General features: G+C 50.9%; 1 protein-coding gene and 1 long non-coding RNA gene across 3 annotated transcripts in view; both read left to right on the top strand.

The window, feature by feature from the left end:
- The window catches only part of THAP4 (THAP domain containing 4), a 53030-nt gene that overhangs the window by 9141 nt on the left and 21531 nt on the right, over positions 1-22358 (top strand). The window contains exon 1 of one of the 2 annotated variants that reach the window (XM_055291261.2): positions 11691-11799. The exons of the other annotated variant lie outside the window; for it this stretch is intronic. Coding sequence (XP_055147236.1) covers positions 11796-11799 — 4 coding nt within the window. The 5' untranslated portion in view covers positions 11691-11795. Of the gene's footprint in view, positions 1-11690; positions 11800-22358 lie in introns of those variants that run through there. 2 annotated transcript variants of the gene reach the window in all.
- LOC129488688 (uncharacterized) lies at positions 11976-17128 on the top strand. Its single transcript, XR_010122273.1, has 4 exons — positions 11976-12335; positions 14898-15009; positions 16054-16228; positions 16341-17128. It is a non-coding gene; the product is annotated as an uncharacterized lncRNA (long non-coding RNA).

The following is a 22358-nucleotide window of genomic DNA, read 5'->3' as shown; positions in this document are numbered from 1 at the left end:
ATCTCACGGGAGAGGCCGGTGGAACAGGGCGGAGAGGGGGCCAGTGATGAGGGGTCAGGGCCAGGTTTGGCCGTGAAGAGGAGTGAGGTGAGTAGACAGGAGCCAGAGGGAGTGTGGCTCCAGAGAGAGTGTGTCAGTGGGGAGGGCTGTGAAGGGCCAGGCTCCGGAGAGCAAGGGACAGGTGCAGGCACCACCCTGCATGCCCTGTGCGCCTCCAAAGGTGAGGCCAGGCCACGGCTGGGCATGCGGCGTGGGCACGGGGGTGTCAGGAGCGAGGATGTGGTGGGAAGAGGACATCCTCTCCCTGGGGTTGCAGTCTGTCACACCGTCTGCCTCCTGTGTCGCAGGCCCCGGGGTCTGCACTCTCTGTGGTTCTTGCTGCCCGTGTGGATTTGTTCTTAAGCGACAGAATCTTTGGGTCATTCTTTAGGGATTTATGTGGAAAGGGCTACACATGTGTCTATTCAGCTCGTTAGCCAGTGTCTACTTTTGGGCAGGTTCCCCAAACTGAAGGATCCGGGCCAGTGGGCTTTAGAGGTGGGTCGAAGCCACCCTCCAGAGGCAGTGCCCGCTGGCGTTCTGTGGACGTGGTGTTGTTCTCCGCCAGCGGCAATTCCTTGAGGGTACATTGTTAGGACTTCTATGAACCACATGTTCGCGGTCTTGCTTGCCCACTGAGTTATAAATGTTCTTGATACAGTAAGGATACCAACGCCTGTTAAATATTATTCACCTGTTTCCTAAGTTCAGTAATTTAACACTTGCTTCAAAATCTGTTTTCTTTTTATTCCTTTATGGATTCATTATCTACATATAATACTTGAAATCTGGATTTTCAAAATCCAAGTACAAAACAGGTGAACCTTAATGTAAACTATGGACCCTATTTGTAGCAATGAATCAGTATTGGTTCGTAACTTGAGACACACATAGCACACTAATGCAAGATGTTAATCATAGGGGAACAGGGCAGGGGGTGAGAGGGTGAAGGAATTCTCTGTACTACCTGCTGGATTTTTCTGTCCTAAAAACAATCTGTTAATAAATAATAAATGGAAGCTGAAGAGTTTGGAGAAGTGCAGACAAAACAGGAATGTCAGAAGAGTGATAAATGGTGAAACTAGGGACAGGTGTGTGGATTTATTACACTATTCTGTTTAGTTTGTAATGTTCAAGATTTTTCACAATAAAAAGTTGTTCAAAAATCTAGATTAGCTGGGCTCAGTGACTCATGCCTGTAATCCCAACACTTTGGGAGGCCGAGGCAGGCAGATCACTTAAGGTCAAGAGTTTGAGGCCAGCCTGGCCAACAGGGTGAAACCCCATCTCTACTAAAAATGCAAAAATTAGCTGGGCGTGGTGACACGTGCCTATAATCCCAGCTTCTCAGGAGGCTAAGGCAGGAGGATCACTTGAACCCGGGAGGTGGAGGTTGCAGTGAGTTGAGATCACGCCACTGCACTCCATCCTGGGTTACAGAGCGAGACTCCATCTCAAAAAAAAAAAAATACTGTTAAGAAATAGTAGAAAGAATAACTGATTTTTTTCCTTCTTATGATGTTGGCTGTAGTGTTTTGTTGTTGTTGTTTGGTTTTTGGTTTTTTTGTTTTGTTTTGTTTTTGTTTTTGTTTTGAGATGTAGTTTCGCTCTTGTTGCCCAGGCTGGAGTGCAATGGCGAGATCTAGGCTCACTGCAACCTCCGACTCCCTGGTTAAAGCAATTCTCCTGCCTCACCCTCCCAAGTAGCTGGGATTACAGGCATGTGCCACCATGTCCAGCTAATTTTTGTATTTTTAGTAGAGGTGGGATTTCACCATGTTGGCCAGGCTGGTCTCAATCTCCTGACCTCATGATCCACCCACCTCAGCCTCCCAAAGTGCTGGGATTACAGGCCTGAGCCACCAAGCTGTAGTTTTTTTATATGTCCTTTATCAAGTTGACAAAATTCCCATTTATTCCTGTTGCTGAGAGCTGTTATCATGGATGGGATGTTGGAATGTGTCAGATGATTTGTTTGCACCTATTAATGTGATCCTGTGATTTATGGTCAGATGATTTGCCTGTTAATGTGACGGGTTATGTTAATCAATTTTAGAGCACAGAGCCAGCCTTGCATACCTGGAATAGATCTCACTGGGTCATGGCATACAATTCTTTTTATACATTTTTTTATTCAATCGCAAATGTTTTCTTAAAGATTTTTGCATCTGTGTTCATGAGAGATATTTGTAATTTTCTTTTTTCTTTTTCTTTTTTTTTTTTTTTTTTTTTGGGACAGAGTCTTGCTCTGTTGCCCAGGCTGGAGTGCAGTGGCGCGATCTCAGCTCACTGCAAGATCCACCTCCCGGGTTCAAGCGATTCTTCTGCCTCAGCCTCCCGAGTAGCTGGGACCACAGGCGCCTGCCATGATGCCCGGCTAATTTTTTGTATTTTTTATATTTTTTAGTAGAGGTGGGATTTCACTGTGTTAGCCAGTATGGTCTCAATCTCCTGACCTCATGATCTGCCCGCCTTGGCCTCCCAAAATGCTGGGATTACAGGCGTGAGCCACCACACCTGGCCTCTTTTTTCTTTTTTTTTTTTTTTTTTTTTTTTTTTTTTTTTTTTTTTTTTTTTTTTTTTTTTTTGAGATAGCGTCTCACTGTGTCACCCAGGCTGGAGTGCATAGTGCAGAGGTGTGACCTCGGCTCACTGCTGCCTCAACCTCCTCGGCTCAGGTGACCCTCCTGCCACAGCCTCTCAAGTAGCTGGGACTATGGACACATGCCGTCACACTGGCTAGTTTTTTAATTTTTTTGTACGACAGGGTCCCAGCCTGTTGCCCAGGCTGGTCTCGAACTCCTGGGTCCAAGTGATTCTCCCAGCTTGGCCTCTGAAAGTGTTGGGACTACAGGTGTGAGCCATCACACCCGGCCTGTAGTTTTCTTGTAGTGTGTGTGTTTTGGTATTAGGGCCCTGCTGGACACATAGAATGAGTTAGGAAGCATTTCCTCTGCTACTGTTTTCTGGTTTCATTTCTTCCTTTAATGCTTGGTAGAATCCACCAATGAAGCTAGCAGGGCTTGGTGCTTTCTGTTTTGGAAAGCTATTAATTTTTCCATTTCTGTAATAGATGCTGTGACGTAGTAAAAAAATATATTTAGTCTCTGCCCCAGAATACGGCACAGAGCTCCTAAAACCCTTGTCGTCTCCTGAGCAAAACGGCGTTCCGGCCACCTTCCGTTCTCAGAGTCGGTCTTTGCTCTGTTCCTCATACAGAGCTCCTCATCCCTTGGAATGTTCTAATAAAGTGATTCTTGGGGGCTCGCAGATGAGGGCTGCTCACCAGAAAGACCAGGCCATAAACAGAAGCTAGGGGCTTTGAGCCCCACGCCTCCGTCCTGCAGGAAGGGGAGTGGGGTAGAGTTAATAACTGATCATGCCTGTGTAATTAAGTCTCCATGAAAACTTCAGAACTGCAGGATTGGAGAGCTTCCAGGTTGGTGAACATCCATGTGCTGGATGAGGTGGTGGTGCACCCCAACTCCACAGGGACAGACGCCCCTTGCCCAGGACCCTTCCAGACCTCTCCCTGAGCTCTTCCTCTGTTTATTTGTATCTTTTTTTTTTTCTTTTTGAGACAGAGGCTCGCTGTGTTGCCAGGCTGGAGTACAGTGGCGCGATCTGGGCTCATTGCAACCTCCGCCTCCCGGGTTCAAGCGATTCTCCTGCCTCACAGCCTCCTGAGTAGCTGGGAGTACAGGCACGCGCCACCACACCCAGCTAATTTTTTGTATTTTTAGTAGAGACGGTGTTTCACCATGTTAGCCAGGATGGTCTCAATCTCCTGACCTTGTGATCCGCCCGCCTCGGCCTCCCAAAGTGCTGGGATTACAGGCGTGAGCCACCGCGCCCGGCTATTTATGTCTTTTAAAATATCCTTTGTAATAAATTGGCATTAGTAAATAAACTCTTTTTCTGGGTTCTGTGAGCCTTCTAGCAGATTATCAAACCCGGGGAAGGGGCTGTGGGAATCCTGGATTAGTAGCCAGGTGGGACAGAGGCTGTGAGTAACCTGGAACCCACTACTTGCCATCGTCCTCAGATGGGGGCAGTCTTGTGGGACTGAGCCCTTTACCTGTGGGATGTGTACGAACTCCAGTTGGTGTCAGAACTGCATTGACGTGCAGGACACCTAAATGGTATCAGAGAATTGGTCAGTGTGGGAAAAGACCTGCCTGTGGCCATAGAAGTGTCCTGAGAGTGTGCATATAGAGAAAAAGATTGTTTTTTTCCCTATATTCAATATAGGCCTGTTCAGATTATCTATTTCTTCTTGTGTGAGTTTTGGTGGATGTATCTTTCAAGGAATTCGTCCATCTCATCTATATTATTAAATTTGTGGGCATGGAGGTGTTTATAATACTGCTCTATTAACCTTTTAATGGCCATGGGATTAACAGCGATTGACCCCCTCCTCTCTCTTTTTTTTAATGATATCAATAATTTGTACCGTCTCTCTTTTTTTTTTTTTTTTTTTTTCCTTTTTTCTTTCTTGAGACAGGGTCTTGCTCTGACACCCAGGCTGAAGGTCACTGGTGTGATTTCGGCTCACTGCAACTTCCACCTCCTGAGCTGAGGTGGTCCTCCCACTTAGCCTCCTAAGTAGCTGGGACTACAGATGCGTGCCACCATGCCCTGCTAATTTTTGTATGTTTTGTAGAGACAGGGTTTTGCCATGTTGCCCAAGCTGGTCTGGAACTCCTAGCTCAAGCTATCTGCCTGGCTCAGCCTCCCAAAGAGCTGGGATTACAGGCGTGAGCCACCGTGCTGGCCTATCCCTTTACTTTTAATCTATGTCTTTATATTCAAAGTGGGTTTTTTTGTCGTTTTATTTTTATTATTATTATTATTTGACAGAGTCTCACTGTGTAACCAGGCTGGAGTGCTGTGGTGCAGCGTTGGCTCACTGCAGCCTCCGACTCCCTGGTTCAAGTGATTCTCCTGCCTCAGCTTCCTGAGTAGCTGGGATGACAGGTATGCGCTACTACACCCAGCTAATTTTTGTATTTTTATTTGAGACAGGGTTTCACCATGTTGGCCAGGGTGGTCTCGATCTCCTGACATTGTGATCCCCCCGCCTCGGCCTCCCAAAGTGCTGGGATTACAGGCGTGAGCCACCGTGCCCGGCCTCAAAGTGGGTTTCTTATAGTCAACATATATTTGGGACCAAGTGAGGTGGCTCACACCTGTAATCCCAGCTTTGAGAGGCTGAGGTGTGAGGATTGCTTGAGCCCAGGAGTTTGAGACCAGCCTGGGCAATATAGTGAGACCCCATCTCTACAAAAAAAAAAAAAAAAAAGAAAATTAGCTAGGCATGGTGGTGCACACCTGTAGTCCCAGCTACACAGGAGGCTGAGGTGGGAGGATCGCGTGAGCCCAGGAGGTTGAAGCTGCAGTGATCCGTAATTATGCCACTGCACTCCAGCCTGGGCAACAGAACAAGACCCTATCTCAAAAAAAAAAAAAAACTTTTTTTTTTTGTTTTCTATTAGGTCAATTAAGAATAAGAAAAGATTTTATTTTACCTTCACTTACTCCTCTCTGATGCTCTCCCTTTTTTTTTTAACATACATTTTAGTTTCTGACATATATCATATTCCTTCTCCCTGAAGAACTTTCAATATTTCTCAAAGGGGAGAGGTACTGGCAGTGAATCCTCTGTTTTTATTTAAAGTTTTTTTTTGTTTGTTTGTTTGTTTTGTTTTGAGACAGAGCCTCGCTCTGTCACCAGGCTGGGGTGCAGTGGTGTGATCATCTCGGCTCACTGCAACCTCCGCCTCCTGGGCTCAAGCGATTCTCCTGCCTCAGTTTCCCAAGTAGCTGGGATCACAGGCACCCGCCACCAGGCCCAGTGTTTTTTTTTTGTATTTTTAGTAGAGACGGGGTTTCACCATGTTGGCCAGGCTGGTCTCGAACTCCTGACCTCAGGCGATCCACCTGCCTTGGCCTCCCAAAGTGTTGGGATTACAGGCGTGAGCCACCGCACCCGGCCTAAATAAGTCTTTATACTGAGTTTCTTTTTCAGAGATTTAGAAAAAAAAGTAGGAAAAATGTAAGTTCTTTACTCCTCCTTTGCACCTGAAGGATAGTTTCACTGGATATAGAATTATATGTTTTTGGTTTGGTTTGGTTTTTTTTTTTTCTTGCGTGGTTTCTGACAAGTCCGCTGTAATTCTTTTTTTTTTTTTTTTTTTTTTTTTGAGATGGAGTCTTTCTCTGTCCCCCAGGCTGGAGTGCGGTGGCGCAATCTCGGCTCACCGCAACCTCCACCTCCTGGGTTCACACCATTCTCCTGCCTCAGCCTCCCGAGTAGCTGGGACCACAGGCGCCCACCAACACGCCTGGCTAATTTTTTTGTATTTTTTAGTAGAGACGGGGTTTCACCGTGTTAGCCAGGATAGTCTCGATCTCTTGACCTCGTGATCCACCCGCCTCGGCCTCCCAAAGTGCTGGGATTACAGGCTTGAGCCACCGCACCCGGCCTGTAATTCTTACTCTTTCTGCTCTACGTGTAAGGATTTTTTTTCTTTTGATTCTCTTAGTCTTTGGTTTTCTGCAGTTTGAGTATGACATGCCTATGTGTAGATTCTTTGGTATTTATCTTGCTTGATGTTTTCCGAGCTTCCTGGATCTGTGGTTTGGTGTCTGTCGATAATTTTGGAAAACTCTGAACTATGGTTAATTTAAATACTTCTGCTCCTTTCATCTCTTTCTGGCATTCCCATTATGCTCATGTAACACTTTTGCCCCACAATTCTCCAATATTCTGGGGGGTTTTTTTGCCATTTTTTTCTCTGCGTATCATTTTGGGAAGTTTCTATTGACATCTTCAATTCAGTGATTCTTTCTTTAGCCATATCCATCCTGTTGATGAGCCTTTAGAGATTCTTCATTTCTGTTAGTGTTTTTGGTTTGCAGCAATTTCCTTTCTGTTCTTTTGTCCATTTACGTTGCCCATGTTTTCTTGCCTATCACCCACTTTTTCCAGTAGAGCCCTTAGCATATTAATCATACTTATTATTATTATTATTTTTTTTTTTTTGAGATGGAGTCTTGCTCTGTTGCCCAGGCTGGAGTGCAGTGGCGCAATCTCGGCTCACTACAACCTGTGCCTCCTGGGCTCAAGCAATTCTCCTACCTCGGCCTCCCAAGTAGCTGGGATACAGGCGCCTGCCACCTCGCCCGGCTAATTTTTGTATTTTTAGTAGAGATGGGGTTTCACCATGTTGGCCAGGCTGGTCTTGAACTCCTGACCTCAAGTGATCCACCCACCTCGGCCTCCCGAAGTGCTGGGATTACAGATGTGAGCCACCACGCCCGAACTAACCAGTGATTTTAATTTTTCCATGTGGTAATTCTAAAATCTCTGCCATACCTGAGTCTGGGTCTGATGCTCACTCTGTCTCTTCAGATGTTTTTTTTTGCCTCTTAGCATGTCTTGTAATTTTTGGTCGCGAGGTAGACATGATACATCAGATCTAGCCGTGTGCTACATGATGATGTTTTGGTCAATGACAGACCACATACACCATGGTAGTCCCATAAGATGTTAATGGAGCTGAAAGAGTCCTGTCACCTAGTGACATTGTAGCCATTGTAACATCGTAGTATAATTTTTTTTAGTCGATTTAGTGTAGCCTCAGTGTGCAGTGTTGAGAAAGTCTACCATAGTGTACAGTCATCTCCCAGGCCTTCGCATTCACTCACCGCCTCAGTCACCACCTCACTCACCGCCTCAGTCACCGCCTCACTCACCCCTCACTCACCCCTCACTCACCCCTCACTCACCCCTCACTCACCGCCTCACTCACCGCCTCACTCACCGCCTCACTCACCCCTCACTCACCCCTCACTCACCCCTCACTCACCACCTCAGTCACCCCTCACTCACCCCTCACTCACCCCTCACTCACCCCTCACTCACCCCTCACTCACCCCTCACTCACCGACTCACTCACCCCTCACTCACCGCCTCACTCACCCCTCACTCACCGCCTCACTCACCCCTCACTCACCCCTCACTCACCCCTCACTCACCCCTCACTCACCCCTCACTCACCCCTCACTCACCGACTCACTCACCCCTCACTCACCGCCTCACTCACCCCTCACTCACCCCTCACTCACCGACTCACTCACCCCTCACTCACCCCTCACTCACCCCTCACTCACCCCTCAGTCACCCCTCACTCACCCCCTCACTCACCCCTCACTCACCCCTCACTCACCGACTCACTCACCCCTCACTCACCGACTCACCCCTCACTCACCGCCTCACTCACCCCTCACTCACCCCTCACTCACCCCTCACTCACCGCCTCACTCACCGCCTCACTCACCGCCTCACTCACCCCTCACTCACCCCTCACTCACCCCTCACTCACCCCTCACTCACCACCTCAGTCACCCCTCACTCACCCCTCACTCACCCCTCACTCACCCCTCACTCACCCCTCACTCACCGACTCACTCACCCCTCACTCACCGCCTCACTCACCCCTCACTCACCCCTCACTCACCCCTCACTCACCCCTCACTCACCCCTCACTCACCCCTCACTCACCCCTCACTCACCCCTCACTCACCGACTCACTCACCCCTCACTCACCGCCTCACTCACCCCTCACTCACCCCTCACTCACCCCTCACTCACCGACTCACTCACCCCTCACTCACCCCTCACTCACCCCTCACTCACCCCTCACTCACCCCTCACTCACCCCTCACTCACCCCTCACTCACCCCTCACTCACCGCCTCACTCACCCCTCACTCACCCCTCACTCACCCCTCACTCACCCCTCACTCACCCCTCACCCCTCACTCACCCCTCACTCACCCCTCACTCACCGCCTCACTCACCCCTCACTCACCCCTCACTCACCCCTCACTCACCCCTCACTCACCCCTCACTCACCCCTCACTCACCGCCTCAGTCACCCCTCACTCACCCCTCACTCACCCCTCACTCACCCCTCACTCACCCCTCACTCACCCCTCACTCACCGACTCACTCACCCCTCACTCACCGCCTCACTCACCCCTCACTCACCCCTCACTCACCCCCTCACTCACCCCTCACTCACCGACTCACTCACCGACTCACTCACCACCTCACTCACCCCTCACTCACCGCCTCACTCACCCCTCACTCACCCCTCACTCACCCCTCACTCACCGACTCACTCACCCCTCACTCACCCCTCACTCACCCCTCACTCACCACCTCAGTCACCCCTCACTCACCCCTCACTCACCCCTCACTCACCCCTCACTCACCCCTCACTCACCACCTCACTCACCACCTCAGTCACCAACTCGCTCACCGCCTCACTCACCCCTCACTCACCCCTCACTCACCCCTCACTCACCGACTCACTCACCCCTCACTCACCCCTCACTCACCCCTCACTCACCACCTCACTCACCCCTCACTCACCCCTCACTCACCGACTCACTCACCCCTCACTCACCCCTCACTCACCCCTCACTCACCCCTCACTCACCCCTCACTCACCGACTCACCCAGAGCAACTGCCCGTGCTGCACACTCCAATGCTGGTGAGTGCCCCCCTGCAGGTGAACCATTGTCTCTTATACCATATTTTTACCGTAGGTTTTCTATGTTTAGATGTGTTTTAGGTACACACACACTTGGCATTGTGTTACAACTGCCTACAGTATTCAGTAACACGCTGGGGTTTGTAGCCTGGGAGCACAGGCTCTGCCATACAGCCTAGGTGCGCGGTACGTGGTAAGTGCACTCTGTGACGTTTGTACAATGATGAACTTGCCTCGTGACGCATTTGTCAACGCATCCCCCATCGGTGAGGGCTGCGTGACTGAAAGGTGAAGTAAGTGAGCCTTCTTTGGAAGGCATCCCCTTAACCTGGCTGGCAGTCGGGCTGTGTTTAATCCTGCAGTGGCTGTACAATTCCTCGAGGGTCCTTGTTTTGTCTCCCTGTTGTGGAGTTTCTCCGAGCGTGCCTTCCACAGCCTGCGCCTGGGCCCTTTCCACTCCCACCCAGGATGTTATGCTGGAGCCTACAGGGCTGGGAGGGGAAGCAGGCTCCAGCCTGTGAGTCGATTTAAGCCCTTTAGTGGCCTGTGTCCCTGAGCTGTGACCTTCATATGTGTCCCTCCCTTTCTCCTCCCCGCTTGGGTGAGACAGGAGACTGGTGGGGCTGGAGTGGTGAAATGCCCTTCCCACCTTCCCAGCTGAGATGAGTTCCTGGTGAAGTCGGCTTCGCTGCGGAGCAGGCCTGGCCTTTGCCTGGAGAACGCTCTGGGCTTATTTCAAGGTGGTCACCTCCCCCTCCTCATCCCAGAGACATGAGGTGATTTTTTTTTCTTGGCTTTTCATGGGGAGAACCTGATGGGGTTCCTGGAGGTGAAACCTGTGAAAATGTAGGACCGCAGGAGATTCTCACTCCTGCCATGTTCAGCCTCCAGCATTTTGTCCAAATCAAGTTCCCACCAGTTCTGTCCCCTGTAGACTGTAGATTCTGCTCCACGTGAGCTGATCTCACTGCTATTCTCTGTGGCAGGAGAGACATGTGTGACCTCATTTCCTTATGGATCCGAGAAAAGTTGTTGATTTTCACTTCTTTCAGTGTTTTTTGCTGCAGTTTTAAGGCTGTGGTATATGACTCCTAAGCTCTTTACATGTGAGAGTTGAAACCGGAAGCTTACTCCCCATTATTTTTCAGTTATTGCTAGCATGTGGGAAAGCTACCAATTTTAGTAATTGGCCATCTTATCAAATTCACTTGTAGATTCTAATAGTTCTTCAATTGAGACTCGGATTAACGAGGTAATCAAACATAATATTTGCAAATTATGTGTACCCACTTTATGTCCTTTTTATATTTTATAGAAATACTTGCTGTGTTTTCTCTCCATCATGATTTCTGTTTTTCCCCTGGGCATGCAGCTCCTTCCGTTTCATGGTTGATAAGTTGAGGGCCTTGGTGTCACTTTAAAACGACAGTTCCCTGCTGGTATGCCTTGTCAGTGGGCCCAAACCTAGTATGGTGTTCCTGGACGGCTCCTCCCCACCTGGGACAGCCAGCGCAGGCTGCGCAGCCTCAGCTTCCATGCACCCTATTGTACCAAGCAGCAAGTGTCCCTTTCTGTGTGTGCCTTGGCAGGAAACACCGTGTCACTAACACAAAGAGATGTGAGGGTGGGAGCTCCAGGAAGGAGCCGTCCCCAGGTCCCTGTGGGTGCATTTGCCCACTTCCTGTCCTGGGTTCCCGGGCCGCTTGCCGGGAGACAGAACAGCCTGAGCCTCCACATCCAGGTGAAGATGAGTCGCCAGCCAGCCTCTAAGAGACAGAAAAGAACATGCCAGGGGTGACCAGAGAGACTGCTCTGGAGAGAGAAAGCATTTAGGATGTGCCTGGCTCTGTGGTGTTGCCTTCCTCTGATGTAGCTGGTGGAGGAGGCCTGAGGGTAGAAGCCGCACTCGTCACTCCGCCCAGACCTCTGGCCAGTCCCTCTTTCATAAAATTCACCTAACCTCCAAAGCTCCTTCCAGCTCCAAAATTCTGTGATCTGAGCTGTCATTGTCTTTTACTTTCTTCTGAGAGATGATCTTTCATAGTGGAACTACAATTCCCAGAATGCACCATTTAAAGTTAGCATTCACTTCCTGCAGAGCCATTAAGAGCCAGGTGCAAACATTTCCTGTCAATTGGCAGAAAACAACCTTGAGGAACCTTGACGAGTGTCCGGAGTTTAGAAAACTTAGGGATGGGTAAGCCTACTTTCAGTGTCTTGGGCCAAAACATGAAAATTTAAATTTCTTGCAGGAAATTTAAATTTGTTTTTGCATTTTGGTTGAGATTTTAATAAAAGAAAAATGAAATCAGAAAAGAAATGCCTAGAAAAGCCTGTCTGGTTTATTTAAAGAGGTGGAAAGTGACAAATAGACTAGGTCCTTTATAGTATTTTTTGTTTCATGTTTAAATTTATTTTTCTCTAACGAAGTATAATTTACAGAGAGTAAAATACACAGATATTGAGGTCACAGTTTGATGGATCTTAACATATATCTAGACTCACGTAACCTGATGTTTAGATTCTAAAATTCTCTTACTGGTCATCCAGATTCTAAAATTCTCTTACTGGTTGTCTGGATTCTAAAATTCTCTTACTGGTCGACCTCGTCCTCACCCCCACCCATGCTTCAGTGACAACAAGGAGGGACAGTGGCTAGGATGCTGCCACGTTCCGCGCAGCCTGAAGTGGTGGAGGGTGCAGGGGGAGCGGCCCCAGGAGCAGGTTAACCTGGTGAGGTGCAGCGTAGCCAGAAGGAGGCGCCGCCACTGCTTGTTTACTGCCCGACCTGTTGTCCGTGTCCAAATTAAACTCCATTAAGATTCAGAGCAAATAACAGCAAGCCGGGAGGGCAACAGGACGGGAAGTATTTCTCACAGCCATTAGATGGTCACAGCCATAAGCCTCCATCTAGTTGCTTAGCCTCGTGCTCCTTCCTTTCCAGTCAGATGTTATTTTTTCTACTCAAAAGCGTTCCTTCTGAATTTCAGAGCCATCTTAGAATTCTCTAGTTTTTTAAAAAGAAATTGCCACATAAGTGCTGCGTCCTGTCCCCAAGTGTGGTGTGGGCCCCGTGCCCCCAAAGTGCTGCGTCCTGTCCTGTCCCCAAGTGTGGTGTGGGCCCCGTGCTCCCGAAGCAGCAGCCGCCTGCAGGGTAGCTCCTCTCGAGGGCCCGCGGGACTTGCTTCCCTGACCTGGCATGCGCGTAGCGAAGTCCACTTAAAAGCTCACTTTTAGCCAGAATTTTTGAGGCAGACTCTCCCTACCTGCTCTTACCGGGACACCATCCCCCTGCGCAGGCGCCACTGCTTACCCACTCTGTGGTGGCCTCTCTGGTCCTGACGCCAGGGCTCGCCCTCAGCTCTCGTGCGCCTGCACCCGCCCTTCTCACTGATGTCACGGGTCCCCTTCCAAGCTGCCAGCAATGCCAGCTGCTGGCCATCTCCAGCCCACCCATCCCTCTCGTCTCACTCTCATTTCCATCTCCCTTGGGCTAGTCGTCGAGGCAGGGTTGAGGCAGAAAGCCCGGGCCATGTCCCTCCTTCTAGGTAAAAGGCGCTGGCCCATCCAGGCCCACCTGGGGGAATAGATGGTCCAGTTCAACTTGACCAGACTTCAGATAAGCCCAGTTCTTCAGAGGAGCCAGCTGTGCTCACCTGTCCTTGCCAGCCCCCTGACCGAGTTCTCCCAGGCGTCTTATGGCAGGGGCTCTGGGCTGCTCCGGCTGCAGGACTGGGGCAGAGTGTGTCCCCGGGGCACCCTCCCTGCTGCCGGGCCAGCCGGGCTGGGCCTGTGTCTACAGCCAGCTCCCCAGCATCCTGAGGAACGCGAAACCTACTCAGAAACACGGCTGAGGGCAGCGAAGAGCTCTCCTGATGTGTTGGGAACTGTGGGCTTGGGGCGCGGGGATGTGCTGGGTGGCCGCCAGTGGCGTCCTCACTCCCACCTGGGAGAAGAGAGGAGTGGAGAAGAGAGGTGGGAGGTGAGAGGCACCGGGCAGGGCGCTGTGTGTGGCTCCAGCCCTCTCTGGCCCTCTGCACCTGCCCCAAAGTATGCGACTCACGCCACAGTGGTGTCATTTGTTTTAATTTGAACAGATGTTTAGAAATTGGGATATTTTAGCCCAAAATCAGCCTCTGGCTTTTCTCGAAATATTAGATCTACAGTAGGGGCTGCAGCTTGGGTGGCAGCAGACCCTGGGGCCAGGAGCCAAGGCCCTGAGCTGTGAGGCCAACCCCACTCCCCACCACATCCCCTGCTCTGAGGCTGCCCAGAGCCCTGTGCTGCAGTAACATATTAAACACTCTTGGGATAAAATGCTTTTAGTTTTTTTTAGTTTTCTGCTTTTTGAAATATTAATTTCTTTGGGGAGGTTTTTCTTTATAACATTTTTATTGAGGTATAATTCGCCTAAGTGAAACACAAGCTCCTACGTGTTCCCGTGGTGAGTTTTGGCAGGTGCAGGCGCCTGTGCAGCCACACCCACGTCCAGCAGTCCACGTTCTCCTTTGCACTCCCCTCAAGCCCCTCCCCATCACTGTTCAGATTCCCCCACCCTCCATCCATTTTGCCTGGTCTCAAATTTCATCTAATTGGAATCATAGAATATATACATTTTTGTCTGTCTTCTTTTAGCGCAGTGTTTTCAAGGGACACCTGATTCATTTTCATTTCTAGTCTCACTGTATTGTGATCAGACAGTAGACTTCTTTTTGCTTTCTGGAACTTACAGGCTTTGACCATTTAGAAGGCCAGTTTGCATGACTGTTCCAGAGGAACTTGAAGAAGGCATTCCCTAGTTGTTTGTTTTTGTGTTTTTGTGGGTTTTTTTTGAGACAGAGTTTCACTTTTGTCACCTAGACTGGAGTGCAATGGTGCAGTCTCGGCTCACTGCAACCTTTGCCTCCCAGGTTAAAGCGATTCTCTTGCCTCAGCCTCCCAAGTAGCTGGGATTACAGGCATGCGCGACCACGCCCGGCTAATTTTTTTTGAGTTTTTAGTAGAGACAGGGTTTCATCATGTTGGTCAGGCTGGTCTTGAACTCCTGACCTCAGGTGATCCACCCGCCTCAGCCTCCCAAAGTGCTGGGATTACAGGCATGAGCCACTGCGCCCGGCAGTATTCCCTAGTTGTAAGCTACAGAATTCAATATGTATCAGTCAGAACTACCTTATTAATTATATTATTTGGGAATTTTGTTTTATTTGTATTCGTTCAGACTTACAGGTGAATTGCAGTTTCATTTAGTTTCTTTCTCGACATCTTCGTGTGTCATCAGTAATTTCTGCTTTATAGATGTTGCTGTGCTTGGTGCATGAGTATCCTTCACGGTTACGTCTTCATTGTGCATTCTGCCCTTCATTCGGAAGAGCCGTTCTTTGTCTAGTTCCATGCGTTTTACGTGATGGTAAGATCGGGAAGCCTGCTTCCTTATTGCTTATTGCCCAGCTTTCTGGAATGTCTCTCTGAATTGCTTTATTTTAGGTGCATCTCTCATTTACAGCAAAAGAGGTGAGGGTCTTGCTTTGTGGTCCAGTCTGAAAAGCCCTTTTTTTTTTTCCCTCAAGGCAGGGTGTCTCTCCAGTTGGCCCATACTGGAGTGCAGTGGCGCGATCTTGGCTCACTGCAGCCTCAACCTCCTGGGCGCAAGTGATTCTCCCCACCTACCCTGCCAAGTAGCGGGGACTACAGACACGCACCACCATGCCTGGCTAATTTTTTTGTATTTCTAGTAGAGATGGGGTTTCACTATGTTGCCCAGGCTGGTCTCAAATTTCTGGACTCAAGCAGTCCACCCACCTTGGTCTCTCAAAGTTTTGGGATTATAGGTATGAGCCATCATGCCTGGCCCTGAAAAGCTTTTTAATATGTAAGTTCAAGCATTTTTAGTCTTGGTTCTGTCATCTTATTTTATATTATGCTTGTTGTGTTTTAGTTTTTTTTTGGTTTGTTTTTGTTTTGTTTCTGAGACAGGGTCTCGCTCTGTCACGCAGGTTGGATTGCAGTGATGTCATCTCGGCTCATTGCGACCTCTGCCTCCCAGGCCCAAGTGATCCTCCCATCTCAGCCTCCTGAGTAGCTGGGACGACAGGCACGTGCCACCACGCCCAGCCAATTTTTTGTAGTTCTAGTAGAGATGGTTTTGCTATGTTGCCTGGGCTGGTCTCAAACTCCTAGCTCAGGCGATCCGCCCTCCTCGGCCTCCCAAAGTGCTGGGATTACAGGTGTGAGCCACTGCGACTGGCCCAGTTTTTAAAATGAAATCTTCTACTACTACTACATTTGTAAGCCTCTGCAGTGTCAGCTCTCAGGGACAAGACCAGCCGGGGGTTCTGCCCCTTCAAGGGTCCTGTGAGTTGAGTGTCATGCCTGTACGACCCGGCATCTACCACCTATAACCATTTTTTTTTGTTGTGTCTATAACCGCATTTTTTTTTTTTTTTTGGCTTAGCACATTCAGTGTTTACGGAGGTTTCTTTCCACATCATTTCCCTGTTGTCTCCTGATGACATCCAGCTGCTGGTAATGTCCTCAGGAAGAAGACATAGAAACAAAGCTCCCTGCGTGCTGAGAGTTGAAACTCCATTCCCGCACTGTCGAAAAGGTCTAGAGAATGAGTCTCTTAGGTAGTTTAATATTTTCTAATAGCCACATTAAAAAGGTAAAAAGAAACAAGTGAAATCGATTTTAATAATATATTTTATTTAACCTGATACTATCTAAAAATTATTTCAACAGGCAACCACCGATAATATAAGATTATGGAATTATTTGAAGACTTTTTGGACTGAGTTTTCGGAATCCAGTTTGTAGCTTGCACTCACTGCACGTGTCAGTGAACCAGCTCATGCGCCTGCCATCTGGAAGGATCGTTGTGGCCAGCCATAGCATCCTTGCCACTCACCTTCCCTCCTCATGCGCCTTCTACGTGTGACTAGCATCTTCTGCCACAGAGCGCGGCTGTGGAGAAACACTAACCCACGTTCTGTCTCTGTAGATGTGTGGGTTCTGCACCTTTCACAGAAATGGAATTGCAGAATATGTGCTCTTTTGAGCCTGATTGCTTTCACATGGTGTGTTGTCAAGGGTCATCTGAATTGCAGCTTGTATTAGTACTTCATTTTTATGGCCAAATAACATTTCATTGTCTGGATATACTGCAGTTTGTTTACTCATTGGTTGACGGACATCTGTGTTGTTTCCACCTTGGGGCTGTTGGGAATGGTGCTGCTGTAAACATTCATGGGCAGCGTCTTGTGGGGACAGGTGTGTCATTTCTGCTGGGTACGCATGTCTCCAGGAGTGGCAGTCCTGGGCCACTGCTCCACGCTTAACCTCTCAAGCACGTGCCAGACAGCCTTCACTAGGCTGTGCCAGTTCACGTCCCCATCAGCAGTGTGCCAGGCGTTCCCGTCCTTCTAACTTTGTTTCCGTTTTTCTATCTTTTATCTCTTTTTTTTGACTCATCTCTGTCCTCTGTGTTCCGCTGTTTGTTTCTCCCTGCGCTCCTTCCAATCTCCACTTCGTTTGGGTGGTGGCTGGATTTTTTTTCTTTTACTTTCTCGACTTCTGCCAGGTCACATTTCACCTTCTCTTTCCTTGCCGTTTCTCTCCTGAGTTCTTACATGTTTAGTTAGTGGTCTTTCTTCATGGAGCAGCTTCATTCAACTACTTGGGAGGCTGCGGCGGGAGAATCACTTGAGCCCCAGTGGTCAAGGCTGCAGTGAACTGTATTCATGCCACTGCACTCCAGCCTGGGTGACAGAGCAAGACCCTTTCTCTTAGTTTCACCTTTGCCCCATCAACATTTTGCAGTTTGTTTTACTGCTCTTGTTCACACTTGGTGTCTTGTCACCTTTTGTCCATCTCTGAACTCAGGCAGTGTCTTATAGTCCATTAGTCCATTGCTGGAGAAGCAGAAAGTCTTCAGGGGCAGCACGCCTTTTTCTTTCTTTCTTTCTTTCTTTTTTTTTTTTTTTTTTTTTTTTTTTTGAGACAGAGTCTCACCCTGTCACCCAGGCTGGAGTGCAGTGGCACAATCTCGGCTCACCGCAACCTCTGCCTCCGGTGTTCAAGTGATTCTCCTGCCTTAGCCTCCCTAGTAGCTGGGACTACAGGCACCCGCCACCATGCCCCACTAGTTTTTTATATTTTTAGTAGAGACGGGATTTCACCATGTTGGCCAGGCCGGTCTCGAACTCCTGACTTCAGATGATCTACCCGCCTTGGCCTCCCAAAGTGCTGGGATTATAGGCGTGAGCCACCGCGCCCGGCCGGCAGCACCCCTTTCTTTCGGAGTGGCGCATTACTTCTCGATGGCAGGTGGTGGGTAGCCCTGCATGGAGGCCAGCCTGGCCCTTCAGCACCTGGGCAAACACCTGGGGTGTCCTGGGCGGACGCGTGGGGTGCCCTGGGCCTGCTGTTTGCAGGAGCTCCCTGTGGCAGAGCAGGGGCCAGAAGAGCCTCCAGGGCTCCCCACTCTGCCCCAGGCCTCTGAGCCAGGCCAGACCGTGAGGCTTCTCCTCAGGGGCCGCTGCCCCAGCTCGCAGAGGCCCCTCCTGTCCTCCAGCGAGGCACTGACCTACCACTTCTCACAGCATCCGTATGTGTGTTTTGGTGGCTGTGGGTTATCTGTGACCTATTTTCCCTCAAAATCAAGTTCAGGGAAAAGGTTTTTTCGTTTTTATTATTTTTTTAATTCTTGGGAGGGAAGGTGATAATATTGTTACTTACCTGAGGGTCCCCCTCGGAGACCCCCAGAGACTCTGGTTTTAAGGGAAGAAAGAGTAAGATCCCTTTCTGCGTCTGTCTCTGGCCCCATCCCCGTGTCTCTCTGGCCCTGTCTCTCTCTGTCTCTGTCTGTGTCTGTCTGTCTCTGTCCCCGTCCCGTCTCTCGCTGTCCCTGGCTCTGTCCGTCTTTCTCCCCCATTTAAGGAGCGCCTCCTCTCCGGTCCCCTCTGAGGAGCGCTGGATGGAGGACAGGGCCTCCCGGAGAGGACTCCACGGTGGGTGGTGGGAGGGAAAGACCAGGGGGAGGCAGAGGGTGCCGGTGAGAGGCGTCTGCCAAGTAGATGAGGGGCCGGGAGAAGACCCCGTGGCCGGGGAAGCAGGAGTGGGGAGGGCGGGGGCTCGCGGGCCGTGGGGCGCAGTCGCTGTGGTCTGTGGAGGGGCTGGCGAGGCTCCCGCCTGTGCTCTTGCTGGAGGTCTCGAGTGAGCCCTGTGACGCCTGCTAGGTGAGGTGGCAGCCAGTGAGCGCGCCCAGCCGCCCAGCGCCGCCCTGACTCTCCGCCGCTCCCCAAACAGGGCGCGGTGGCGTGACCCTGGCGCTAGGGGGCGAGCGCGGCCCACCCGGTCCCGCAGGCGCAAGAGAGGGCGGAGCTGCGGCGCCTGAGGCGGGGCTGCGCTTCCGGGGCGGGGCCGGCGGAGGCTGGAGGGGGCCGCCCCGGAGCAGAGGCAGGACTTGCGGCGCGCGCCGCTCACCCCAGCCCAGGGCTGTCCTGCCCCGTGGGGACTGTGAAGGCCATGCCCGGCGCCACGGCCCTGGCGCACCTGTTCCACTGGGACCCTGGGGGGCGCCGCCAGGCCCCTTAGCCTCTTCCTCGGGGCCCTCGGGACCCAGGCGCCGGTGGTGGCCGTGCCGGGGACTCGGGCGTGAGGGGTGGAGATCGCGGCCCTGGTGCAGCAGCTCAGAACCTGGACTCTGGATCGCTGCTCCCCAGCGCCCAGGGTGCCGCTTCCCACAGGGTTCAGCTCCCATGCAGGCTGCACTCGCCAGTGGAAGTGAGTCCACCCGGTCCCAGGAGAGCCAGAGCCCCGTGGCAGTCGCTGTGGGGTGTGCTCCGCACAGGCCAGAGAGCTGGCTCAAAAACCTGAGATTTGCAAAGCCTTTCTTTCTTTTTTTTTTTTTTTTTTTTTTTGAGAAAAAGTCTCTGTCGCCCAGGCTGGAGAGCAGTGGCACAATCTCGGTTCACTGCAACCTCCTCCTCCGGGTTCAAGAAATTCTTGTACCTCAGCCTCCCGAGTAGCTGGGATTACAGGCGTGCACCACCACGCCCGGCTAATTTTTGTATTTTTAATAGAGACACGGTTTCACCATGTTGGCCACGCTGGTCTCACACTCCTGACCTGAGGTGATCTGCCTGTCTCGGCATCCCAAAGTGCTGGGATTACAGGTTCAGTGAGCCACTGCGCCCTGCCCAAAGCCTCTTTCTTTTCAGTGCTGAGCTAGATAAAGTCTACCAAACTGAAAGGTCTCCAAGGCTATAACTGGCTGTCTGAGAAATTATGGTGTTTGTTTAGCCCATCTTGGGACTTGGGCTATCCCAGGTAACTGAGTTTTGCTGTTAGAAAATCAGCACGTTTCACACCTCCCAAGATTCTTCTCTCATTCTTCCTTTTCTCCATTGATGGTAACTTGTCTTCTCAGTTGCTCAGGCCAGAAACCTCCATTACCGTTTTCTCTTACGTGTTTCACATCCAGACCATCAGCACATCCGGGTGGCTCTGATAGATCCAGAATCTAGGTCCTTTCCATTGCCTCCACTACAGCCACCTGGCCCAGGCCACCCTCCTCTGCCACCAGGGTTTTTGCCATTGCCCTCCCTGGCTTCCTGTGGTTGCGATCAGAGACCTCGTCCCTCCCACTCAGCCTTCTCAAGGGCTTCTGTCTGCTCAGAGTCAAAGTCACGGCCCTTCCGAGGGGCGAGGATCTCTTTCCCCCGGCCACACTGGCCTCCTGTTCCTCCCCAGCAAGGCCAGGCCTGTGCACCCAGGACCTCTGTCTCTGGCACTTCCACCTGGTCTGCTCTTCTCCAGGGTAGCTGCAGGGACCCTGATCCCCTGCCTGGTCTGTGCACACTTCTCAGGGAGGGTGTCCTTGTCATTTTTGGGTAGGTTTTCACAGTGCCCCAACAGCCCCGACTGCCATTCTGCCTCATCTCCTAATGTACATTCAGTTCTGCATCACTCACTCATTTCTTGTGTATTGTCTGCCCTCGCTAGGATTATGCTCCGTAGGGATGTATGACTGTCCCGTTAGCTTCTCCCTGGAAGAGTGTCCAGCACGTTGAATGATGAAAGAATGATAGATCACAAGCCTAGTTCCAGAGGCTGTCACACATTGGATTCAGAAGCTTCTATTCCTTATTTCTATGAAAGATTGCAATGAAAATCTTGATTTAAAAATTCTCTTATTGTCTAATTAGGAAAGTTTTATTAAAATCCAAATATTCCCATCCTCACCTTCCTACTTTTCACAGGGAGTTTGAGGAGGAAATACTGAAAAAAAAAATTTTTTTAATCATCATTTAAAAAAAACAAAAAAGGAAATATTGAAAGACCACAGGCCAGTCTAGAAAAGGGACGGACTCTCCCACCCTCCTGCCCCAGGGCACCTACGTTTGCCCTGTGCAGCCAGCAGGCGGAGTGCTGATCACCTGCTCTCCACCCGCGGTTCTCACTCTGGGCCCCAGGGCTCGGCCACTGGGCCAGGCCACGTGTGCGGCCCTCCTCAATGCCAAGCTGTTCTTGGACGTGGTCTCCTCCACCCCCAGAGCCTTTGCTTTCCTTTCCCCAGATCTCCTTTTCCCAGACTGCCTGGAACTTATAGTTCAGAAGCTGCGATGGTTCCAAAAACTCCTGTCCCCGTCAGTCTGTCTTCTGCTTGCATGGGCCTGGAGGAAACGGGTGGTCAGTCCTGATCCTGTCCCCATCAGCCGTCTTCTGCTTGTGCAGGCCTGGAGGAGACACCGGGGGTCAGTCCTGATGCGCAGGCCAGTCTCTGTGCTTGGGCATCTGTGGGCTCCGTAGATGAGGCTCGTGCGGCCACAGAGCTGCTTCTCTCCCTGCTGCTGCTCCTGGGTGTCAGTGTCCGTTCTGTCAGTTGAAGCACTGAGACTTGAGGGATAAGCAGGCCTGGGAAGCAGGTCTTTGGGATTGCCTCTGGGGATCAGTCCTTCTCTTCCAGCGCCCTTGGTGGGTGGCACGCAGTGGGGCTTTGCTGTGGTCCCCGCACAGGTCTCCCTTAGAAAATGAGTAAGAGCAGGGCCCGTGCATCCAGCCAGGGCGAGGGTCATGTGAGTGAATCCTGAAAAGCCGCTCGGGAGCACCCCGTCCTTGCTGAGCGAGGCGGGAAGCAGGGGTCCCTTTGAGTTCGCCCAGCAGAACAGCCAACCCAGCCGCACCTCCCTGCTGTCCTGTCACTGCACCCCCACCTCAGTTCCAGGCCTGTGGCGTCATCCTTCACACTTAGTGGGATGAGAGACTGAACCCCCACAGGAGACCTCCTAAAGGGGTCTCCTGGCCACTACACAGGCTGCTGTGAAGCCCCAGCCCCTCCTCGGGGAAGCGGGATCTTACTTCCTGTTTAAACCCCGCCTACCCCTGGGCTCCTCACGCTCTACCTGCTCTGAGACCCTGCGTCCCCTTTTCATTTTCTCCCTCGTGCTCTTTGTCTCCTTCACGCACTCTTCATGCCAGGGCACCGTGCCTCCCATGTGAGCTGCTTTCTGCCTTGCTGTAGGACACGAGGCCTCTGGCTTTGCTTGCGCCCCGCCTGGCCTCTCTTGGATCTCTTTTTTCTGCGGGAACTGCAGAGGCTTCTGAGGCTGGATCTCTCAGTATGACATTTACAGTTGCTTGACCATTTTCTCCCCCTCTTGACAGGTCCCCCAGGATTAGCTGTGGCCACCAGAAGCAAGCATCAATATGGAATGTGCATCCTGCTTAAAGCTCAGCAAGGTGTTGTTGGAGGGAGGC

The sequence above is a fragment of the Symphalangus syndactylus genome, chromosome 8 (genome assembly GCF_028878055.3).
Source record: "Symphalangus syndactylus isolate Jambi chromosome 8, NHGRI_mSymSyn1-v2.1_pri, whole genome shotgun sequence".
In the NCBI taxonomy this organism is placed as follows: Eukaryota; Metazoa; Chordata; class Mammalia; order Primates; family Hylobatidae; genus Symphalangus; species Symphalangus syndactylus.
The sequence above is the reverse complement of the archived record's forward strand: the minus strand, read 5'-3'. Positions and strand labels throughout refer to the sequence as shown.